This window comes from Temnothorax americanus, unplaced genomic scaffold, assembly GCF_048541705.1.
Source record: "Temnothorax americanus isolate GAGA-0224 unplaced genomic scaffold, ASM4854170v1 Scaffold16, whole genome shotgun sequence".
Classification (NCBI taxonomy): domain Eukaryota; kingdom Metazoa; phylum Arthropoda; class Insecta; order Hymenoptera; family Formicidae; genus Temnothorax; species Temnothorax americanus.
Window position 1 is genome coordinate 4,242,343 of NW_027509297.1, and position 19,193 is coordinate 4,261,535.

The following is a 19,193-nucleotide window of genomic DNA, read 5'->3' on the forward strand; positions in this document are numbered from 1 at the left end:
AAAAAAGTTCTTTAGTTTCCTTTAGTTTAGACCACAAGTTTCGAGCTAGCATGAAACAGAAATATTTTTTTTACATTTACTTTTTTCGATGTCGCAAGTGTCTTAAAAATGGTAGAACATTACGCGATGGACATTTTGTATAAATATATTAGAGACTTACTTTTACGACTTTTGTTTTTTAGATGTACGTCGTATCCTATTTTTTATAAAAATAAAACACTAAAATATTATGTATTTTATATGCCATGTATTTCACTTGTATGAAACGTTGTGTTTTTAACTTAAAATGATTCAGTTCTGATAAAGAACGATACAAATACTATGAATATTAAGTACAACGTGACGAGATCTTTACTCTATCTCTTATTGTTACACACACTCACACCGGCGCGCGCGCGCGCACATTTATTTATAAAAAGAGCATATACGTTGATATTACGTATAATATCACGTTTATAACGTTCCACAGGTAAGACGTTTATAAAAACGTAATAAAAGTATATTATGTGTCATGACTATGTCTTTGTGATAATGTAAAGAGGTAAGAATGAAGAACGTACGAACTGTGTATAAAACCTTAAGTAAGTTATGATGAGAACAAAACATAGCGTAGTAATCAAATAAAAAAACAATAACGCATTTTTTCCTCATTTTATATATCTCTATACGCTATCTATTTTGTTTAAGTATATATCTCGAAGCACATATCGTTGTATATGTGATGAGAGACCGTCGTGTAATCGTACAAATGGTGAGATGGTACTCTATAATATCACAATAAACAAGTATCTAGATTGCAACGCGTAGATGACAAATAAATGTGCACAATATGTTCTGTATAAGCAAATAGATTAATAATAATGCATAGATTTATACTTTATCAACGATATATAAATTATTTACTTGAAAATAATATCTTAAAGAATTATTAGTTTGATAAACTTGCTTCAAATTCTTGCATTTTCCATATAAAATGCGTCACAATACCCGAATGTTAATTCTTAAAGTTAGGAAATGGCATTTTTTTCATACTTCTTAGTAAAAAACGCATCTCCATAAACGGGGAAGCATGTAAACAATTTTGTAAACTAAAAGCTGGTAACGTGTTACAAGAAGAATAAATAAAATAAAAATATTTGCGTATTATGCATGAATATACTATATCATTCTCTCGCACTGCGATATATGTATATATAATAAAAAAATATTCTCTTTGCTTCTACTTTTGATGATGCATTCTCGATACGCTCGTAATCACCATGGTATGTTGATTGAGAGATATTTTGCGAAATACTAACGTCGCGATTTTACCGCATATTATTATGACGTGGATGCACGTACAACTATAATAGAGTAAAAAGTCGTCAGATCACTGCGGTGTAAGTTATCGATTAACGTACTAAACTGCATTGAACTTTACTCTTAAAATACGTCGGTATTCATAGGAGTGCGCGATCTTCAAGCGGACTAAGCTCTCTGGTCCATCTCGCGGTTACTGATCATCACGTAACTGGGATTACTAAAGCTGTCCGGCATACCCTTTCTTAGATTCGTCTTCTGTTTGGGCATGTTCACGTAATTGTCCTGCGTGCTAATAATAGACGGTGCGTAATCTTTCTTTCTCGAGTCCGTCGCGTCCGTTTGCGCGTTGTTCTCATCGGTGTCGTTTAGATCTATCAGGTGAAGATTCCGCGGTGCGTTGCAATAACCGGAATCTCGATCCATCGGTCTCGCGGCCGTTTGCGTCTTCATCGCTTGCCTCTGCCGCGCGAACTCTGCTCTTCGCTCGTGGACATTGATCGGCTTCAGGTAGGGATCTTCCTCGTGCTTCAGCATTGGAGACTGCTCGACCGCGTCCTCGGAATCCGACACGGGCGATGGAAACTCAAAGTGCGAGTGCTCTTGATGCGGTCTAGGACTAAATATCCCGGACTCGTCTGTCGGACTCATGCCGGCGGGGCTCATGCTCAAGTATGACGACGCCGGTGCGCCTTTTGAGAACGGCGAGTTCACATACGCGTGCGTTGGAGATGATAGAACCGCGTGATCCGGCGCGGACATCATCGTCAGATAATCGTTTTTTCCGCTCTCCAGCGTCATCGTGTTCATGTCCATATACGGTGTGTTTAGGCTGATGTAATGCTAGAACAGCGATAAAAAATGCTTTTGTTATATGCTGTGTCTTCTTTGAAGCGAATATATTAATATACATATAATACATCTAAGTATACATATGTATTTATATTCGAGAGATATGTAGTAATATATAATTATATTAATATACTATAAGATATATCGTATTCTTAAAACGTTCATGTACACGTTCAGACGGTATATATTTTCTTCTTAACCCTTAACGGACCAGTGGGGTCCAGCGGACCCCAGACCCTTTAGAATGATCGATTTTCAACGGTTCTTGCCAAAAATGGAGCTCCGGCTCCCCGTGATGATAGTTGAGTGCGTGACCTACCCGTTTGTACACTTAGCAGTACTCAGTTTACTTACGTTTTTATACCATGTTGAACGTGAACGTTTAACACGATAAGCATTTTATTCTCTTTTTTAAGCCTTGAACAACATTGAAAAAAATTGTCATAACTAAAGATCAAAAACGCACGGATGAAGGAGACCGTTTTCATGCTGGGGTCTTTTAAACCCTTTATGTTATTTTCGAGCGTCTTGAGAGGTGTGGCCGTTAAGGGTTAAATTAAATTTCCAAGGACCCGACACGTAAATCACTGATTTATCGTTTATAATTTAAATATTTGCGTACTTTATTCTTAGTGTTGAAAATCACTTTTGCTGTTCGTTGTACTTTTTTGTTGAAAAACTAATTTATCTATATATATATATATATATATATATATATATATATATATATGTATATTGTGCTCCATTCTCTCGCTCGTGTCACAGCTTGATGCTTATTGTTATAAAACGAAGATGAAAAAAAAAAAAACTTACCAATCTCACACTTTCTTCCAATAAATTTCCAATGCTCTCCACAAGATCCGTAAAGCTTGGACGTAGTGTCGGTTTGGCTTTCCAGCACTGTAACATTATGTCATATACTTCGCGAATAGCGTACGCCGGCTGTTCCATTCTGTAGCCCTCGATCAATTTTTGATACTGTTTCTCTGCCTCCATGCCGGGATACGGCGTCTCAGCCAGCGTGAAAAATTCCCAAAGCACTATGCCAAAACTCCATATGTCGGATTGCGTCGAGAAAACTCGATCTCTGATCGATTCGATGGCCATCCATTTTATGGGCACCGGACCATCACCTTTTTTCTTGTAATTGCCATCTTTATACATAGTCTTTGCTAAGCCGAAATCGCAAATTTTCACTATGTTGTCCTCGGCAAGCAAGATATTTCTTGCTGCCAGATCACCATGCAATACCTGTTATAGAAATATGTACATATACATATTATCATGAAAGATACATCTGATGCGCGCAAAATATCGTGAGATATCATTAAAAATACGAATATTTGAACCCTGTAGTTTAAGCAGGTAACGTTTATAATATTTTGCACGTATGGTCCACACGTTTGAAGATCAACGTTTTTATGTTGCTTGATATTAAACACGTCTAATTTGTTCCGTTTATATACTCCCGTTTGTTCATCAATCATATCGAGATTAAAATATCAAAGTTTGATATTTTATTCTTTTGCACGTTTTTTCGCATTTATCTGTGTTACGTAAGACTTGCCTTTCGTCGACTCAGATATTCCATTCCACGTGCTACTTGAAATGCCCAAGACAATAAATCTTGAGTGCAGATTGGTTTGAGATTTTGATCTTTATAGTCACCGGTGTAATTTGATCTCCATCCTGGTTGAGATGACGTACTACTGCTGACGCAACCCCCTCCGTCTGGCGAGAACGTAATCTCTGGAGAGTCCAACGTCGTTCTCGGACAATAATGCACCACTACATCATCAGTATCTGACGTCGCACTAAGACTGCGAGAAAAGGACAATGCCGCATATTTTATCCTGTTGTATGGGCAGAAGAGAAAAGAAGAACCTTGTTAAACCGCAACCCTTTGCATGCGTATCAGTTTGTGCGTATGTGCATGCTTTACTTCGTGTTAGTACATTTTTATTTTGCAGCGTACACTTTATAAAATAAATACATACACATATGTGCGTACGCAAGAGTTCCTGAAATTTTTTTTGCTCTAGATTCACCGACTACGGGGGGATTTTTTGCGCGTTAGTATAGAACGTTATTTTGTTAAAAATACATTGAACTAAAAGTAAAGAACATAAGAGCATTAACTCTTGAATTATAGTTCGCGTAGTATTTCCTGTAAGGACTGTAAGAAATTCTTTATGTAGGGGAGAATGGGGTAATCTCGAACGACGCACGTTTAGTAGGTTTCGTCTCTCTCAGCCCTGCACATTCCCCGCGTTCTCTACGTAGCCTTCCTATAATGTTTACGCGTGCCTCAAAGTTCAAAGCGAGAGAACGCGTACGTTATTCAAGGTATAAATTAAATTATTATTTCGATCACGTTGATGTAATTTTTGTCTGTTTACATAAATCATGTTAATCTCTTTTAGGCTTTTGAATTATCTCTATAATGAATTATTTAGTTAGAATAGAAGATCTACTAAAGAATGCATTTATAAATAATTTTCAAATGTGACTGTTCAATAGTTAAAAAATTTTTTCTAGTTTTATTAAAAATGCCCGTTTGGGGGCATTAAATAAAAATTTTTTCATGTTTTATTTTTACTTTTCCTCAGGTATTCGCACGTACACCATTTCCCCCTATATATATGCCGTGCATTTTATAAAAGCGTAAAATTTAAGATGCAGCCAGTTTAGAAAATGCATTCGGAAATATTTTCCAAATATTATAGTACAGTACTTGATAATAAAATAGAACAAGTGTGACAGTTAGCGATAATGTACTGTTAGAATATGACTGGTAGACAAACCTGTTATTACTACTGACGCTAACAGTTCTCCGCAGTATATCCATACCGATAGTAAGATCAAGTTTTCCAGTCTTGGGATCGATTTGATTGATAAAATCGTTTCTATGCCGTAAAAGATAATTATGCAAATTTCCAAAGCGGCAATATTCGACAATCACCAGCAGTTCGCCTGATGTAATACGTTTAATTAATAACGCTTAATATACGTACTTAACTTTAACCGTTCCATTTTTGTTCAAACGTCACGACACATGTAGTTTTCTTTAAAGTGAGACATGTACGAGTTGCATTTACGCGCCTATGCGTGTTCGAATAGTCTTTCGTTTTTCAGCAATACATACGTTTGGAAATATTTTTAGTGCAAGCGCCAAGAAGATTGACGACGTTTAGATGCTTGCCAAGGTGCACCATAATTTTCAATTCACTCGCAAGTGCACGTACGTAAGTTGGATTAGTGGTTCGACGAACCATCTTCACGGCAACGGTAGTGACAGTTTCGTTTTCGCATATCTCTTGCGCTTCCGCTTTCATTACCACTCCAAACTCACCACTGCCCAATTGCTTTCCTAAAAAATACGTAGTCGAACGGAGACTACCGTATATTAAATCACGGATGCCAACGTGCTTGATACGTTTTTATGTTATATAAAGCATACGCGCGCTTACCGAGTTTCAATCGTTCCCTTGGAAATTCCCACTTCTTATCGTAAGGGAGTAGTTCCGCTTGATCGTCAATCGTCAAATCTGGATTTAAACATTCTAAAGCACCTTCTTCAAAGTGCATAAGACCCGCTTCCATTAATTCTTTTCTCATTTTCTGTATGACGATTCACAATTTTAATTTAATTAACGTACATTCTTCATAAAATATTTTCTTACAACGTACGACTGACGTGTATTTTATATACGTAATACAACATATACGACGTATGGAATATATATGATTTACCTTTTCACGACGAACCTTAATCGTGAAAAAGATCGCTAAAATCACTAGGATGAGACCCATAATAGCTATTGAAGTAGCTAATATTATGTCAAGTTTGTGCCCTGCAAAAACTTTTTAGTTTTTAATCTGCTTAATATTATTTTATAAATATAATATTTGCTTATAAAACTTACATTTTGCATTTTTCACCGTTATCTGCTGGTAAGTCTCGTTTGTGCCCACGCGATTAATAGCCCGGCACGAATATTTTCCGCTATCATGTTGCTTCAAATAGTTTATATTAAGTTCTTTATAATTATCATATTTATAATATTTAAAAGAATACTGATCATTTTCCTTCAGCAACACATTGTCCTAAAAGATGTTAAAAAAAAATATATATATATATATATATATATATATGCATCGCTTTCAATTTTATTAAACACAAAAATAATTATAACGGCACATGTCACCTTGTACCAGGTAACTCGTGGTTTCGGCATTCCTTCTGCAAAACATTGCAATATCACCGTTTTGTGACCTTCGGCAATCACATCGATAGTTCTTATTTTAGTTTCATTCATATTAGTTTTGACAAAAAACGGTAGCACCGGATCTATATAATATTGACGAAAAGATTAAAGTTTGGGTATTTTATCACACAATATAAACTTGCGTAAGAACTAATTTTTTCATTAAGAATAGTATAGATACATTTTTATAATAAATAAACTTTTTGTGCGCACGAAAGGTATACATACATATATATTTATATATATATATGTATAATATAACGTTAAAACATTCAAAATTTATTAACGTTAGATGGAACTTTTTCGTAATACGCGTTTTCCCCCAAAAAATTACTTATGACGTTAAATATATACTGTTAAATTATTTAAATAAATTGATTATACCGTGAACAACTAATTTGTACGTTGCGTAGTCAGAAAGAGGCTCCAAGGCCTCACGCGTCATGATTTTTCCGGTACAGAAATAATCTTGGGCATCCGACTCTTGGACATTATTAAGCTTCAACGTTGATCGATAGGTAAATGGGGTTTTATGCTGCGTAATCTGTAATCTTTCTGAAAATAACAAAACGTAGAATAAATATTTACATTAACGCATCTGTTCATTAATATTTCTAGTATTTCATCCACTATACTGTGTCGCAGTAGAAATGATGATAATAAAGAAGAAAATTTTTCATCAAAATGTTTAAGAGTGCACGACGTTAAAACTAAAATAAAATGATACGATTTAATAAGGAAAATGAAATATACGTAGAACACGTGTATTAGGTAACAATAAATAGCAGATTATTAATATTATATTATGCATATAATAATGTATTTTTATTTTGTATTTTGTATTTTTTTAAACGTAATTTTTTTCAGACGTTTGCCCCCACCAAAAAATTCGAATTATCTCCAATATTGTAAAATATATAATTCTTTCTTTTTAATGTACTTCACGTCTCTGTTTAAAATACTTACCTGATTCTGCAAGTGGCCTTTCAGTTTGGTTTACCAGTGTGGTCCATGTAAATTCGTTTGTATAATTATAAATGGAAGCGGCACATGTCAATTCTACATCATCACCTATCGTCACAGACTCGTTTGGCCTAATAATGCCAAAAGCGCCTACTCCATCTGAATTTAAGATAAGAAGAATTATTATCGATTTTTGACATATTGATATAAAAAAGCATGTTTGTTTAAATAATTAAAAATTAAAAAAAATATATAACCTGAATTTTAATCTATTTTGCGTTTAATAAGATAATAGTTGCACTATATATGATGCAGATTTTGTGACAAAAATAGAAATGATAAATACAAATAAATTAACACTTCGCAATGGCATATGAGAAATAAATGTATAAAATTGCAGAATCAATTCTGTACGTAGAATGAGCAGATGTTTTTATTTTCAAGATTTAATTTAATTTTTTAATTGATACTTGATCGGAATATATCAAAAGATATGCAAGATGACTGCATGTACGTATACAAGTTTATAATAACGAGACACGCAAAAGAGAGTATTCTTACCGGAAACAAGAATGTTCTCGGTCACAGAATCACAGGAGATTACAGAATCAACGACATTACAGGCCGTACACGTTATTTTCCCCGATACGTCGATAGGCATTTTTACCGTTGATTCGAATCTGTAACTAGAGCTGTAAGCTGCGGATTGCGTCACGTCCTATAAAATTCATTTTCTCGTTATAACAAGTACGAGTATAAGTAGAGACTTATCTAATGGAAACAAGTTGACATGAACGTGCGTTTACCGTCAGATACACAGTTGTTGAATTCTCAAGCGATGGATAACGAGGACACCTCAGAAAACTCCATGTTATATTTGGAGGTGGATTAGATATTACTTGGCAATGAAATTCTGTACTTTCGTTAGTAAGCGGATAGTAAGAGTCAATATGGATCAATAAGGCAACCGGCTTAGCTGAAATCGACGCAGTAATGTTATACGACAATAGTTGTAAATAAATAGTTGTATACCCTATTATTGTTTTAGTGTATTTATTGTAGTTTTTTTTATTTAATATTAGAAAATCATCTCGATACCTTCAACATCCAATGTAAAATTCAATTTTTCGATCATAAAATCATTTTTTGCTTCAAGTGTGTACGTTCCCGAGTCCATTACGCTTAATGTGTTTATTTTCAAAGTAGCTGTTGCGCTTGTGTTCATGAAATACTTTGGACTCTTTATAATTTCTTCGCCATTCGGCTTGAACCTGTAGTATAGTAAATAAAATAGATATTTAACATTAAATATACATATGTACATTTAACATTTATTACGAGTAACGGATAATACAAGAAAACATTGCAAATGATTAAATGTGATTTATTACTTTATTCATATACACGCGAATGACATACTACATTAATATAACTTTCTGACTTGTAACAATATTTTAATAAATGTTGAAAACTTTTACCATTGTAAATGGGGTTTTGGATAGCCATCGACATAGACGACCCATTGAACGTAGCTACCGCTTTCCGCTTGATAATATTTATCGGTGTTTTGAGGTGTAAGATTAATATATTTCATTTGAGGATCTGAAAATATATCGCGTCGTTTTGCGTATAAAATATTATACCTACACACACGTTGTACTGATATTACATTGCGCATTATATGATTTTCTTTTAATATATTATGTATACTTGGATTTTACAATATACTCGTATACCGTACGCAGTCGATTAAACGTTATTACATATTTAATTGAGAGACATGTATGGTTTCGCCATAAATATACACGTTCTTTGATTGTATGTATCCAAGTTAATGATAAACTAACCGTGTATCGTGATGTTTTTTGTTATCTTCTTGGTGTCATGAATCGACCTAATGACGCACTCATATTCCCCCGCGTCTTCGTCTGTTACATTAAGTATCGTCAACTGACACGTAACTAAGACATAATTTCCGTTGAGCTGTTTTCTGAATTGCTGAGTATTTATTCTACTGCTATTCTACAAATAAAACAAGGTCACGTGTATATGTGCATGCGAGCGATAAATATATTGCGCGCGAAAAGATTTATACAGGAACGTTGTATGTCGCGTTAAGCTGTGCGCGTGTTCACGTCTCAGGCAGGGAATCTTAGATCCTCAGACGTAGAACTTTGCGTTTTAATTCTCGAAGAAAGACTAACAATAAATAATTAGAGACATCAATTTTTTTCTTGTATATTTTAGAGATATAATAAAAATAATTAAAATTATATATGTCCCGCGCAGTAACGATTAAAAAAGATATAATCAAAAAATCAGGATTTGAGGAAAGTAGACTTTTTCATCATTAAGGGCTCAGACACACGGACAAAAATAAGGACGAAGATAAAGGAATATATAAGGAATAAGGGAATGTGTCGCATCTCACTTCAGTACACGTACATTAAAGTGAAATGCAACATGCATTATTCTTAATTCCTTTATCTTATTCCTTATTCCCCTCTCATTGTGACTGAGCCTTACGTGCATCGATTTTATCCATGTTTTACCAATTGAGAATTAAGACACGCTCTTAATTAAAGTTTAATCTTATTCTAATTCTGTGTGTTCGTTACTACAAGAAAATAGTGTATTTACCTGCTGCGGTGTGTGCCAATTGAATACGTATCTCATGGATATTTCCACTTCAACAGTACAATTTACATAGAGATCTTGTCCGCGTGTAACGTGTAGCAGGCTGTCGTCTTGAATTTTTGGTTCGGGTAAGGTTCGTTTTACTGCGCAAATAATTTAATCATTCTTATTAAATGGTATGATCCGTGCCTCGATATTGTTTTAGCATGAACGTCGAACGCGCACGACTGTGATGTGGCGCTATCGACGGTCATATAGGTTGTATATGTATGTACATGTGAGACTGAATTAACATCTCGACCCGCGAGACGGCACTTACGGTGCACGGACAACACGTAATTGACCGCGTGCTCTTCGCCGTCCTTCTCTATCGAGCACTTGTACCAATTGCTATCTTTCACCAGCAGGTTCCTAATCGTAAAACCACGTCTCGGATCAAATGACGCCTCCTTCAATTCTTCTTCCTGCATGCACATTAAACGTTGAGAGATTTTAGAAAAGTTGTTTTATAATAATGAATAACAAGTTGATAAAATCAACAGCTACTTCTACGTATATTTATGATTATATTTAACATTAGTTTATATAATCTCGTTTATAATATTAGAAATAAAAAACTTGAATAGCAACAATATGCTTTTTAACAGCCTTTTTACGTTGCTACGTTACACGTCTTAAACTTATTTTTAAACATATATAATATTATAAAGGATTAAAACTCTTGTTCCCGAAAGCTAATGAAATGTTTAAATAAACAAGTTCAGTATGTCGCTTACACGTAGTGGTATGTCGTAACCGCATGTTCTATAAATCTAAGCATATATAGAGCGCATATTTATTCCTTAACGTCAAACGTTTTCAAGCTCTTGAAATGGAAACTGAACGTGAGTCATTTAAAGTTGAATATACGTTCATTTAGTTTTACTTTTAACGTGCACGGTATCTGCTACTAAGTTTGTCGTCAATACTCACGTTATTGTCAGACAAGATGGGTACTAGATCTGGCGCGGTAGGTCTGCATGGTATTACAATGCTGCCGCCAGCAACTGCACTCAGATGGGCGTAAGTATCCGCTTCGACGAATAACGTCGTATTGGCTGTAACAAATGACGGCATTGCGAAAATGCAAATACGACATTCTGCAGAAAACTGCAGATACAAATGTTTTTCCTTATTGCGTTACATATTAATGAGAAATGCGCGCGTTGATCTTACATTTCACATAAACGTACAACCAGCTTATCTCGGGATCGTCGTAGGACGTTGTAATGATTTCAACCGTGTGATCGGCGCAACCGTACCAGCCTGTATCACCGAAAACGGTGTTTGGCCTTTGGAAAACATAATGGTAAAGGCCATTATCTTCAGTCTCGCTTGTTTTTGGGATTGAAGTATTAACCTGTTGGAATATACGAAGGAAGTTTGATATATATACATGCCAAACCTTAAATTTTTACATAGGACGTTAAAATAGGAATCGTACACTTTCTAATACACCTTAATATTCTTATAGATAATCAAGTGCTTATTTAACACGTCTAATATTTTTTTTTTCAAAAAATTTATTTCACAATATCCATATCTTTCTTACTAAACTATTTAAAAAATAATTATACAATAAAGATGTGTATATATATATATATATATATATATATATGTATATATGTATGTATGTATATTATGTATATATAGCTACAGAAGCAAAATATGTCTAAACAATTTACAATTACCAGAATTAAAATTATTTAATTTTGCTAGGATCAACTTGTACAATTTTTATGTGAGAATAAAAGACGATCGAATATCTGAAATGTATAACGTAAAATATATCCACACTCTAATCAAGCAATAAATAAACAATGTCAAAACTTGGCCTATAATAAAATGTATAGTGCATACCGCGTCTCCAAAAGCGTCGGGATAAACAATTTTAATTGGTGCGAAGCTAATGCACTTAATCTCTAAAGGTTCTCCTTCGTTTATTACAATTTCCTCTTCGTTCGGGTAGATGCTTGGTCTGTGACTTGCTGATACTAAAAAAACAAAAAAAAACAAAAAAAAAACGACGTTATCAATTAAATCGTGCATGTTTGAAGCACGTAGTACGTTTTCTTACAATCCTAATAGAGAAATATTCTTTATTCCAAAATTTTATTGCCGACGTTTGTGCTATCGCCCATTAATAAAAGTTATATTTTTACATTTATATAATAATGCGAAACGCCGTTCTATCAAAATATGATGGAACGTATTGCCACGCAAAAGACGGGACGATGAACAACAGTTTCGAAAGAAACGTCATCACGTTAGCCGCAATGTCCTGCGGATGATTGGCTTTATCTGGCTCTCCTCGTTACTCTCTTCTGTATGAAAGGACGCACGTGCCGTCAGTCTGTTTCTGCGCAACGGCGACCGTGGCTCTATAGGAAGGAAGTCCTTTTTTCCTCTTTCGATAATGTGCCCGTATTATCAGCCAGTGCGTTTGTTGTAGAAGCCATAAGAAACATGTTACAGCGAGCGAATACACGGAGGCAAATACATATAGTTTTCAACTACGTCGCATATAGCAAAGAGATCGAGTTGCATATGACGTGAGCATAGGAGTTTATGCTACGCTTTGCACAGTCATGTACGTAAATATGATACGAATCTTGTAAATAGCATAAAAAAGACTACCACATCACTGAAAATATTTTCGTATTATCACAACACAAAATCGTATTTAAAGATGATGTTATGTTGCGAAACATAACGAAACAAAATAAAACGTGTTGTGACAAAAAGAATTATTAATCACGTTTGAAAGACGTTGATCTTTGACGTTAATTTTTTAACCAAAAATTAAAAATATTTCCTACGTAAATTATAAAATTTTTTTTACATTGAACGTAACCTTAAGATGTAATATTTTCAGAAAAAATGCACAGATATTTTTTCCACGTTACTTTGATTATCTTGACAATATATTTCATTTATATCTAGATATGTATATTACATTTCATTAATTAAAAATAATCACTTGAAGGTGAACATCATCAAAATTAGTTTTTTTTATAATTAAAGAATTATAAATGTTTATAGTATTGTCTAGATTAGATGAATCTTACTTCGTTATGAATGTATTTTAAGAAGTAATGTAAAATGAAGTGGTCATTCATTAAGCAAGAGACTGAGAAAAATATTCTTATTGTCAGTTAGTTATTTGTATATTTAGTGTATCTTTCAACTAGTAAACTACAGCGAAACTGTGATTTTTTTATATCTTTGTGTACGGTGTTATATAGACAAATATAGTAATAATACGTTCTGTAAAACTTTTGCACGGTGTGTGTGGTATTTTATAAAAATCTGAACGTAAATAATAAAAATATTAAAATATTATATTAACGTTATTATTTAAAATATGACTCTTTTAAAAGTAGGTAGTTAAAAATGCTACCAAAAATAATTCAAGAAGATGTCAACTTTTATTAACAAGAGAACGAAATAAAAAGCGATCGCGACATGATGTTATTTTCAATAATGCGTAAAAGGTTCTCTCTATATGTTGTCATCGAACAGAACATGTATCGCACAAGTGAACGGGCTACGGCGACCAAGTGTTGATCGTTTCAAATGTAGTTAATATCATAAATGTTTCTTTTGTATATGTTGTACGTATCTCAGGGATGACTCTATACTCTCGCACGCATTTCTTGTGATCTTTACGGAGCATTTTAGGTGCTCGCATTACGAGTAGATCTTGCGGTTGCATTAATTGATCATATTACCAGACCTAATAAAAATTATTGTCATTTATTAGAACGCCGCATGAACCAAGTTACCTAACCAAGTTCAATAGAATTTCATCAATGATATACCGCTGAGAAATAATCGACTGTGAGAAATATGTGAAAGTAAATACATTATGAAATATCATATGAAATATCTTTATTTGATCAAAAATATCAGTTGCGTTATCTCACGTTGCTGATATACGTCGGCAACGATTACGTATTGCGATAATCGACGCAAAAGAGGTTGATTGAAAATATAATTTTACTAATCGACGTATATATTTATTTTATGCCTTTTTCTATCTCTTATAGAATATACGATACTTTGAAAGATTCAAAATGAAACGTACCGTCCGCGGAGAAAGCCGTGTGCTCATTTCAATAAAAATTTTAATACAGATTTAATACTTTGGTTTTAGCCAAAAAATTCAGCTCTTTTTTTAATTCATTGAGCATACAACACAATAAAACAAATAAATAGGATTTTTTTTAATTTTCACTGTGACTAATATTTGTTCTCGTTATTTTGTTGTGTTTTATCTGTTTTTACCTGAATTATTTTTATCTGGAAAAATATAAATATATATATATATATATATATATATATAGATATATATATTTCTGGAAATGATCACCGATGGGTATCAAGTCTCATATAAAGAAATTTGTCTGTAGAAGAGAACAAAGACAGACTCTATATCGAAGTAACGTCGTCGTTTACTGAAAGAAGTCGAAAAGCGGAAGAAAACTTCTAACTTAAGGTATTCCTTTCACGGAGAAGCGTATTTTGTAGGCGCTTAAGCAGGGCCTCAGCAAACTCTTGTATATTGCATTAAACTTATATAAAATCAAGTTATACGTGATTATTATGTTTACGTATAAGAAAAAAGTGAAAATATTATGTGTATTTAAACGTTTTCATTTTTTGGTAAATTTTACTGTCAGAACAATATGGCAACGCTGCGCTTTTCAGGGCGCCGCGTGTAAAATGTGAAGTTGATGACAAAAGTGTCAATGTAAGTGTCACGTTCATTAATCAAAGAATATTGTGACATTTTCTTTTTATCAAAGAGATTTTATAATAATAATGAGTGATAAGAAACATAAAGTGAGGAGTAATATGGGCAAAAATAAGGGACACGTTGTGAAAATAAAAGTTGATAATAAACCGTACGTGATGAACTGAAGTGTGACATGAGCGCACAGCTTGCAGCGTTGCCAACGACGTCCTTGAAAGTCGCCATTAAAAATATTCATCTATAAACCACCGTTCAAGTCAACTTTTAACATAAATATTTTGTTTAAATCGTCGGTGACTGTATTTTTATCGGCACTATCGAAAGTATAGAGTTCAGCAAATATGTAGCGCAGTTTAATATCTTAAGATATTTGATAAACAAATTATTACATTGAAATGTAGAAAATAGACTTTTTCGATAACGTCACATATAAAATATCGAATTTTCAAAGTCATACGTCTTCTTTATATGTTCGGTACGGTGGTTTAATTTTTTCTGGCGTAAAGATATGCATTTTAACTTTCTCGTACCAAAAAATCAGTTAATTCTTAAGACTTTGGTGTAATGAAAGGAATACTTTAACTAGAAAAAGATGTGATATTTGTTAAAAAAATATAATATAATATGGTTAGCATGGTTATGTCAGACAAAATGTTAAAAAATGAACATAATGTGTGAAAAGTACAATATCTCACGCTGTCTTTCTCTTGTTTTTCAAAAACAATACAAACGTTAATGCAACCGCGCTAATAACTAATACTAATATTATATGTTTATTGGACCAACTGAATGAATGGTAAGTAAACGAAGTACAACGCACGCGCGTGCTGAAGCTATCCAAAAGCACGGAAAATATCTACAGATGGATACTTTGTGTTAAGTGGGAGTGAGACAAAGCTATAACGGTATATGTCATTCTAACTCTTATTATAGGAACTCTACTTTGTGTCCGTGATGACAGGTCAGAAAAACCATGATCATTTGGCGTTTTATGTGTGTTGAGAAGAAGTTGGATATTAAAGATCAAGTTAAAAAATTACAAAGAAAAAACCTGTACTCAATATACTAATATGATTTATAACATTAAATATTATTACATATAAACCTTTTTATTAATTTATTTATCGAATATGCCTTGCACACACACATGACTTGTTTAATATACATGTTTAATTAATTAACACGTATGCCATAAATTCTCTGTCCTTGAGACTAACGACGTTATTTCATAATTAAAATAGAAGGCAGCATGTATATTCGTTTTATTGACGTGACCAATAACAAAATAAAAATAATTATTATCATAAAAAATATTCACTTGTTGCCTTCAGTTATAGAATAAATTCATTTTTCTTACGGTACTGACTTTATGGCACGATAATGTAATCAAGTATATTGGACAACTATAATAAACGTGCAAAGTGCACTGCCTAATATCCTTAAAAATTTCTAGATAATTAAGCTAATAAGGAACCATTGTTACACGGTTTATGATATTCATTGACACGTTTCTATATTACAAGCCCTGATCTTGTTGAAAGCTTATCATTTTTCTACGAACATGTGTACCACAATACCTTGTCTCCTTTCTCTGACAAGTGTTTTATCAGTATAATATAGGTGAGAGAGATTCACTGTTTTTTTCCTCTCTCTCTCTTCGAGTCAAAACATGAGTCATGTGGCATTCATTCTACGTATGCCTCTCGAGATTGTACCTACTCTATCGATCCCTCTATTGATTCGATCGGCTCACACGATTATCTATAAAAGCGGTTCCATGAAATGTTTTAATCATGTTCAAGCGTATAGCAACAAGCGCTGAGAAAGTAGTGCAAAATATAAAAATAAAGGAAAAAAGGCCGGTAATCGAGCAGTTATTAGTTAGTAGTGCAAAATATTTTCATCAAGTTGCGAAATATATATCTTGATTATTATATAAAAAAAAATATATATATATATATATATATATATATAGAGAGAGAGAGAAAGAGAGAGAGAGGGAGAGAGAGAGAGAGAGAGGAAGCTAAATGAAAACTGACAAAGTGACGTTCGAGCAACGTCGATTTTGACACGTTTGATGTCCTTGCTGTAAGGCTACAAGTTTAGTTACAAGATGGTAACTATGGAATTTTGTGATCAAGTGCCTTCTACTTGCATATTAAATTTTTTTCCTTATCTCAAATCATACGTAAAAGAAAGACAAAATAATTGGTAGAATTTTACATTTGGTACCTTTGCGGAAGTTATTATTTCTCAGAATAAAGAAAATATACAACTTGATTCATTCAATATATTTTCCAATCACGGGCAGTATGACGTGTATCGAGCTGTACCGAGCATGCGTTAATCGAGGTTCGACATTCTTTGGACAATTTAAGAAATGACGTTACTGGGACGCTGTTTTAATCAACCGATCGGTATTCGCTGAATATGCTTCTACGTCGTACACGTCGAGTAAAATCCGACCGCGACACCGATAAATGTGACTCAATGGCGGCCACGCACGTGACTATACGTTACGCTTCAGTGAAGGATCTCCTTGCACACGGGTCATGAGCGTTAGGTCAGGTGTGTGTCGCCGTACGTACCTTGACAGAACGCAAAGATGAGCAGCGGTATGCAAAGTCGTGCGCGGCACGGCAACATTTTCATTTTCTCGCACACCTTACGTTACCGGCTTGTCACATTTTTGCACATTGATGCAGCACGTGAATTTTGTACACTGATGCAACACGAACAGCGTGGACACGTATGCGTCCCGAAGAACAGGTTCCGGAGTCTCTCTTCGCGCGCCGGGCCCTTGTTACTCCCTACTTTGGAGACTTTCATACTACGGCTCGCGGCAGGCGCGAGGCGCGACTCAACACTCGACTGCACACTCAACGAATAGGCCCCACCCGGCCAAGTTCCCGTTTGAGTTTATCGGAGATCGGGGGACGGAGACGACGACGTCATCTCTCGACATCATTCGACTTTTGCTGCTCGCAATCGCAGAGGCACCTCGAACTCTGATGATTCCTACGCGCACCGGCCGGCACGCGTTTCGTCTTTATCATAAACTACACTGCAGATCGTGCTACGATTTTGAAAAGAACTCACACGTATCGTATACTGTGGGGAAACTTGTAGATTGATAATATGACGTGTTTTCGAAACTCTGTTGAGAGCAAACTGTCATGTTCGAATAAAGTCAGAAATAAACGTCCGTTCTATAATGTCTCACAACGATTAATATAATACATATAGATATTATTTATATATGTTACATTTACCCAAGTAAACGAAGTAACGAAAAGATCACGAAAAACATGTACGTAATATATAATAAATATATAATTAGATGTTAGTTTTAAATTAATATCTTATATTTATTATTGAAAATTGCATTTACTTTGAAATATCGAAATAAATATACAAGTAAATTATTCTTGCAATGTACAGCGTCATCTTTCGTTTTACACGTGTAGCGTTGATGTTCCTATATTTAAAATACGTGCCGTAGTGTTTTAATATTTATTTCACGTTGGCAGCTGTCAAACGGCTTGTTTTCATCCATATACGACGTAGGCCCACGTCACGTCGACATAGATGGGTTATTTATTGATTATCCAAGCAAAAGAAGAGTTTTTCGGTATATCTTACAAGTCTATCGACTACAAACGCTATTTTTTGTACTTTTTAAGAATTTTCACGATATATTTTTTCGTTTTTGACATCACCAATCCAAGATGGCTGCAGTGACCAAACAGAAGCTTTAAACGCGATTTGTGGAGTTTTTAAATTCTAAAATTCTGAACATTAAAACAAATAGTTTGAACAGTTTAAAATTAAAAAAAGGTTTTATGTAATAAAAATGTTTGATATACATAGATAATAATACGTGTTGATCGTTATTCACATATACGCGGGCGTTGGTGTACGTTATCAAAGATTTTTTTTTGAGAAGATCATATACGCTGCTATAAATAGAGATGTAGATGTTCATATACAATCCTACTCTCCATATAGTTATGGTTACGTATTTTGGGCCTGAGATATTTGCTGCTAAACGGCAATTTTTACGTAGTTTACAAGTAACCGTGCTTTCTTATATTTTTTTTATTATTCACGACATGTTATCGGGATCTTTAACGTAGCATGAGCTACGTGCAAAAAACTGATGGTTATTAAACATGGTTAGCAGGAAGACGTGGCATAGTTACGTGGCGCCTTTGTTTCTTCAGAGTACGTTCTTTTTCTTTTAAATATGAAAATATATAAGAAGCACGACGTTCATGTACTTTTATATACAGTTTATTTTTATTCAACTTTAATTCTAGACAAGAATTTTGCATTTCTATAAAGCCAATTAAAAGATTAGTGCTAAGAAAAAAAGCCGG

General features: G+C 34.0%; 1 protein-coding gene and 1 long non-coding RNA gene across 3 annotated transcripts; one reads left to right on the forward strand and one right to left on the reverse strand.

The window, feature by feature from the left end:
* Positions 1-227: 227 nt before the first annotated feature.
* Positions 228-17,728, reverse strand: Pvr (PDGF- and VEGF-receptor related). 2 transcript variants are annotated; one of them, XM_077402929.1, is made up of 22 exons: positions 17,403-17,728; positions 11,919-12,052; positions 11,235-11,418; positions 10,992-11,116; positions 10,339-10,483; positions 10,023-10,162; positions 9,230-9,404; positions 8,861-8,984; positions 8,481-8,653; positions 8,189-8,358; positions 7,944-8,100; positions 7,386-7,541; positions 6,804-6,974; positions 6,360-6,502; positions 6,078-6,258; positions 5,905-6,005; positions 5,622-5,772; positions 5,297-5,521; positions 4,956-5,124; positions 3,719-3,971; positions 2,965-3,402; positions 228-2,142 (listed from the first exon to the last, which is right to left on the reverse strand). In XM_077402929.1, the coding sequence occupies exons 1-22, from the start codon at positions 17,464-17,466 to the stop codon at positions 1,468-1,470; spliced, it is 4,254 nt and encodes a 1,417-aa protein (XP_077259055.1). In that variant the 5' UTR covers positions 17,467-17,728; the 3' UTR covers positions 228-1,467. The 2 variants fall into 2 exon arrangements, with proteins under 2 accessions (XP_077259055.1, XP_077259054.1); XM_077402928.1 differs by having other exon boundaries at positions 3,719-4,004.
* LOC143895634 (uncharacterized) lies at positions 6,949-8,148 on the forward strand. Its single transcript, XR_013256384.1, has 2 exons — positions 6,949-7,190; positions 7,287-8,148. It is a non-coding gene; the product is annotated as an uncharacterized LOC143895634 (long non-coding RNA).
* Positions 17,729-19,193: the final 1,465 nt, after the last annotated feature.

What these genes read in the sequence shown, in the direction of transcription:
- Pvr (XM_077402928.1), bottom strand. Translation starts at nt 17,466, where the DNA reads ATGAAAATGTTGCCGTGCCGCGCACGACTTTGCATACCGCTGCTCATC. An exon ending in GTTGTACGTTTATGTGAAAT is followed by an intron (nt 11,117 to 11,234) that starts GTAAGATCAACG and finishes CATTTGTTACAG; the next exon opens with CCAATACGACGTTATTCGTC. An exon ending in TTTTACATTGGATGTTGAAG is followed by an intron (nt 8,359 to 8,480) that starts GTATCGAGATGA and finishes CGTCGATTTCAG; the next exon opens with CTAAGCCGGTTGCCTTATTG.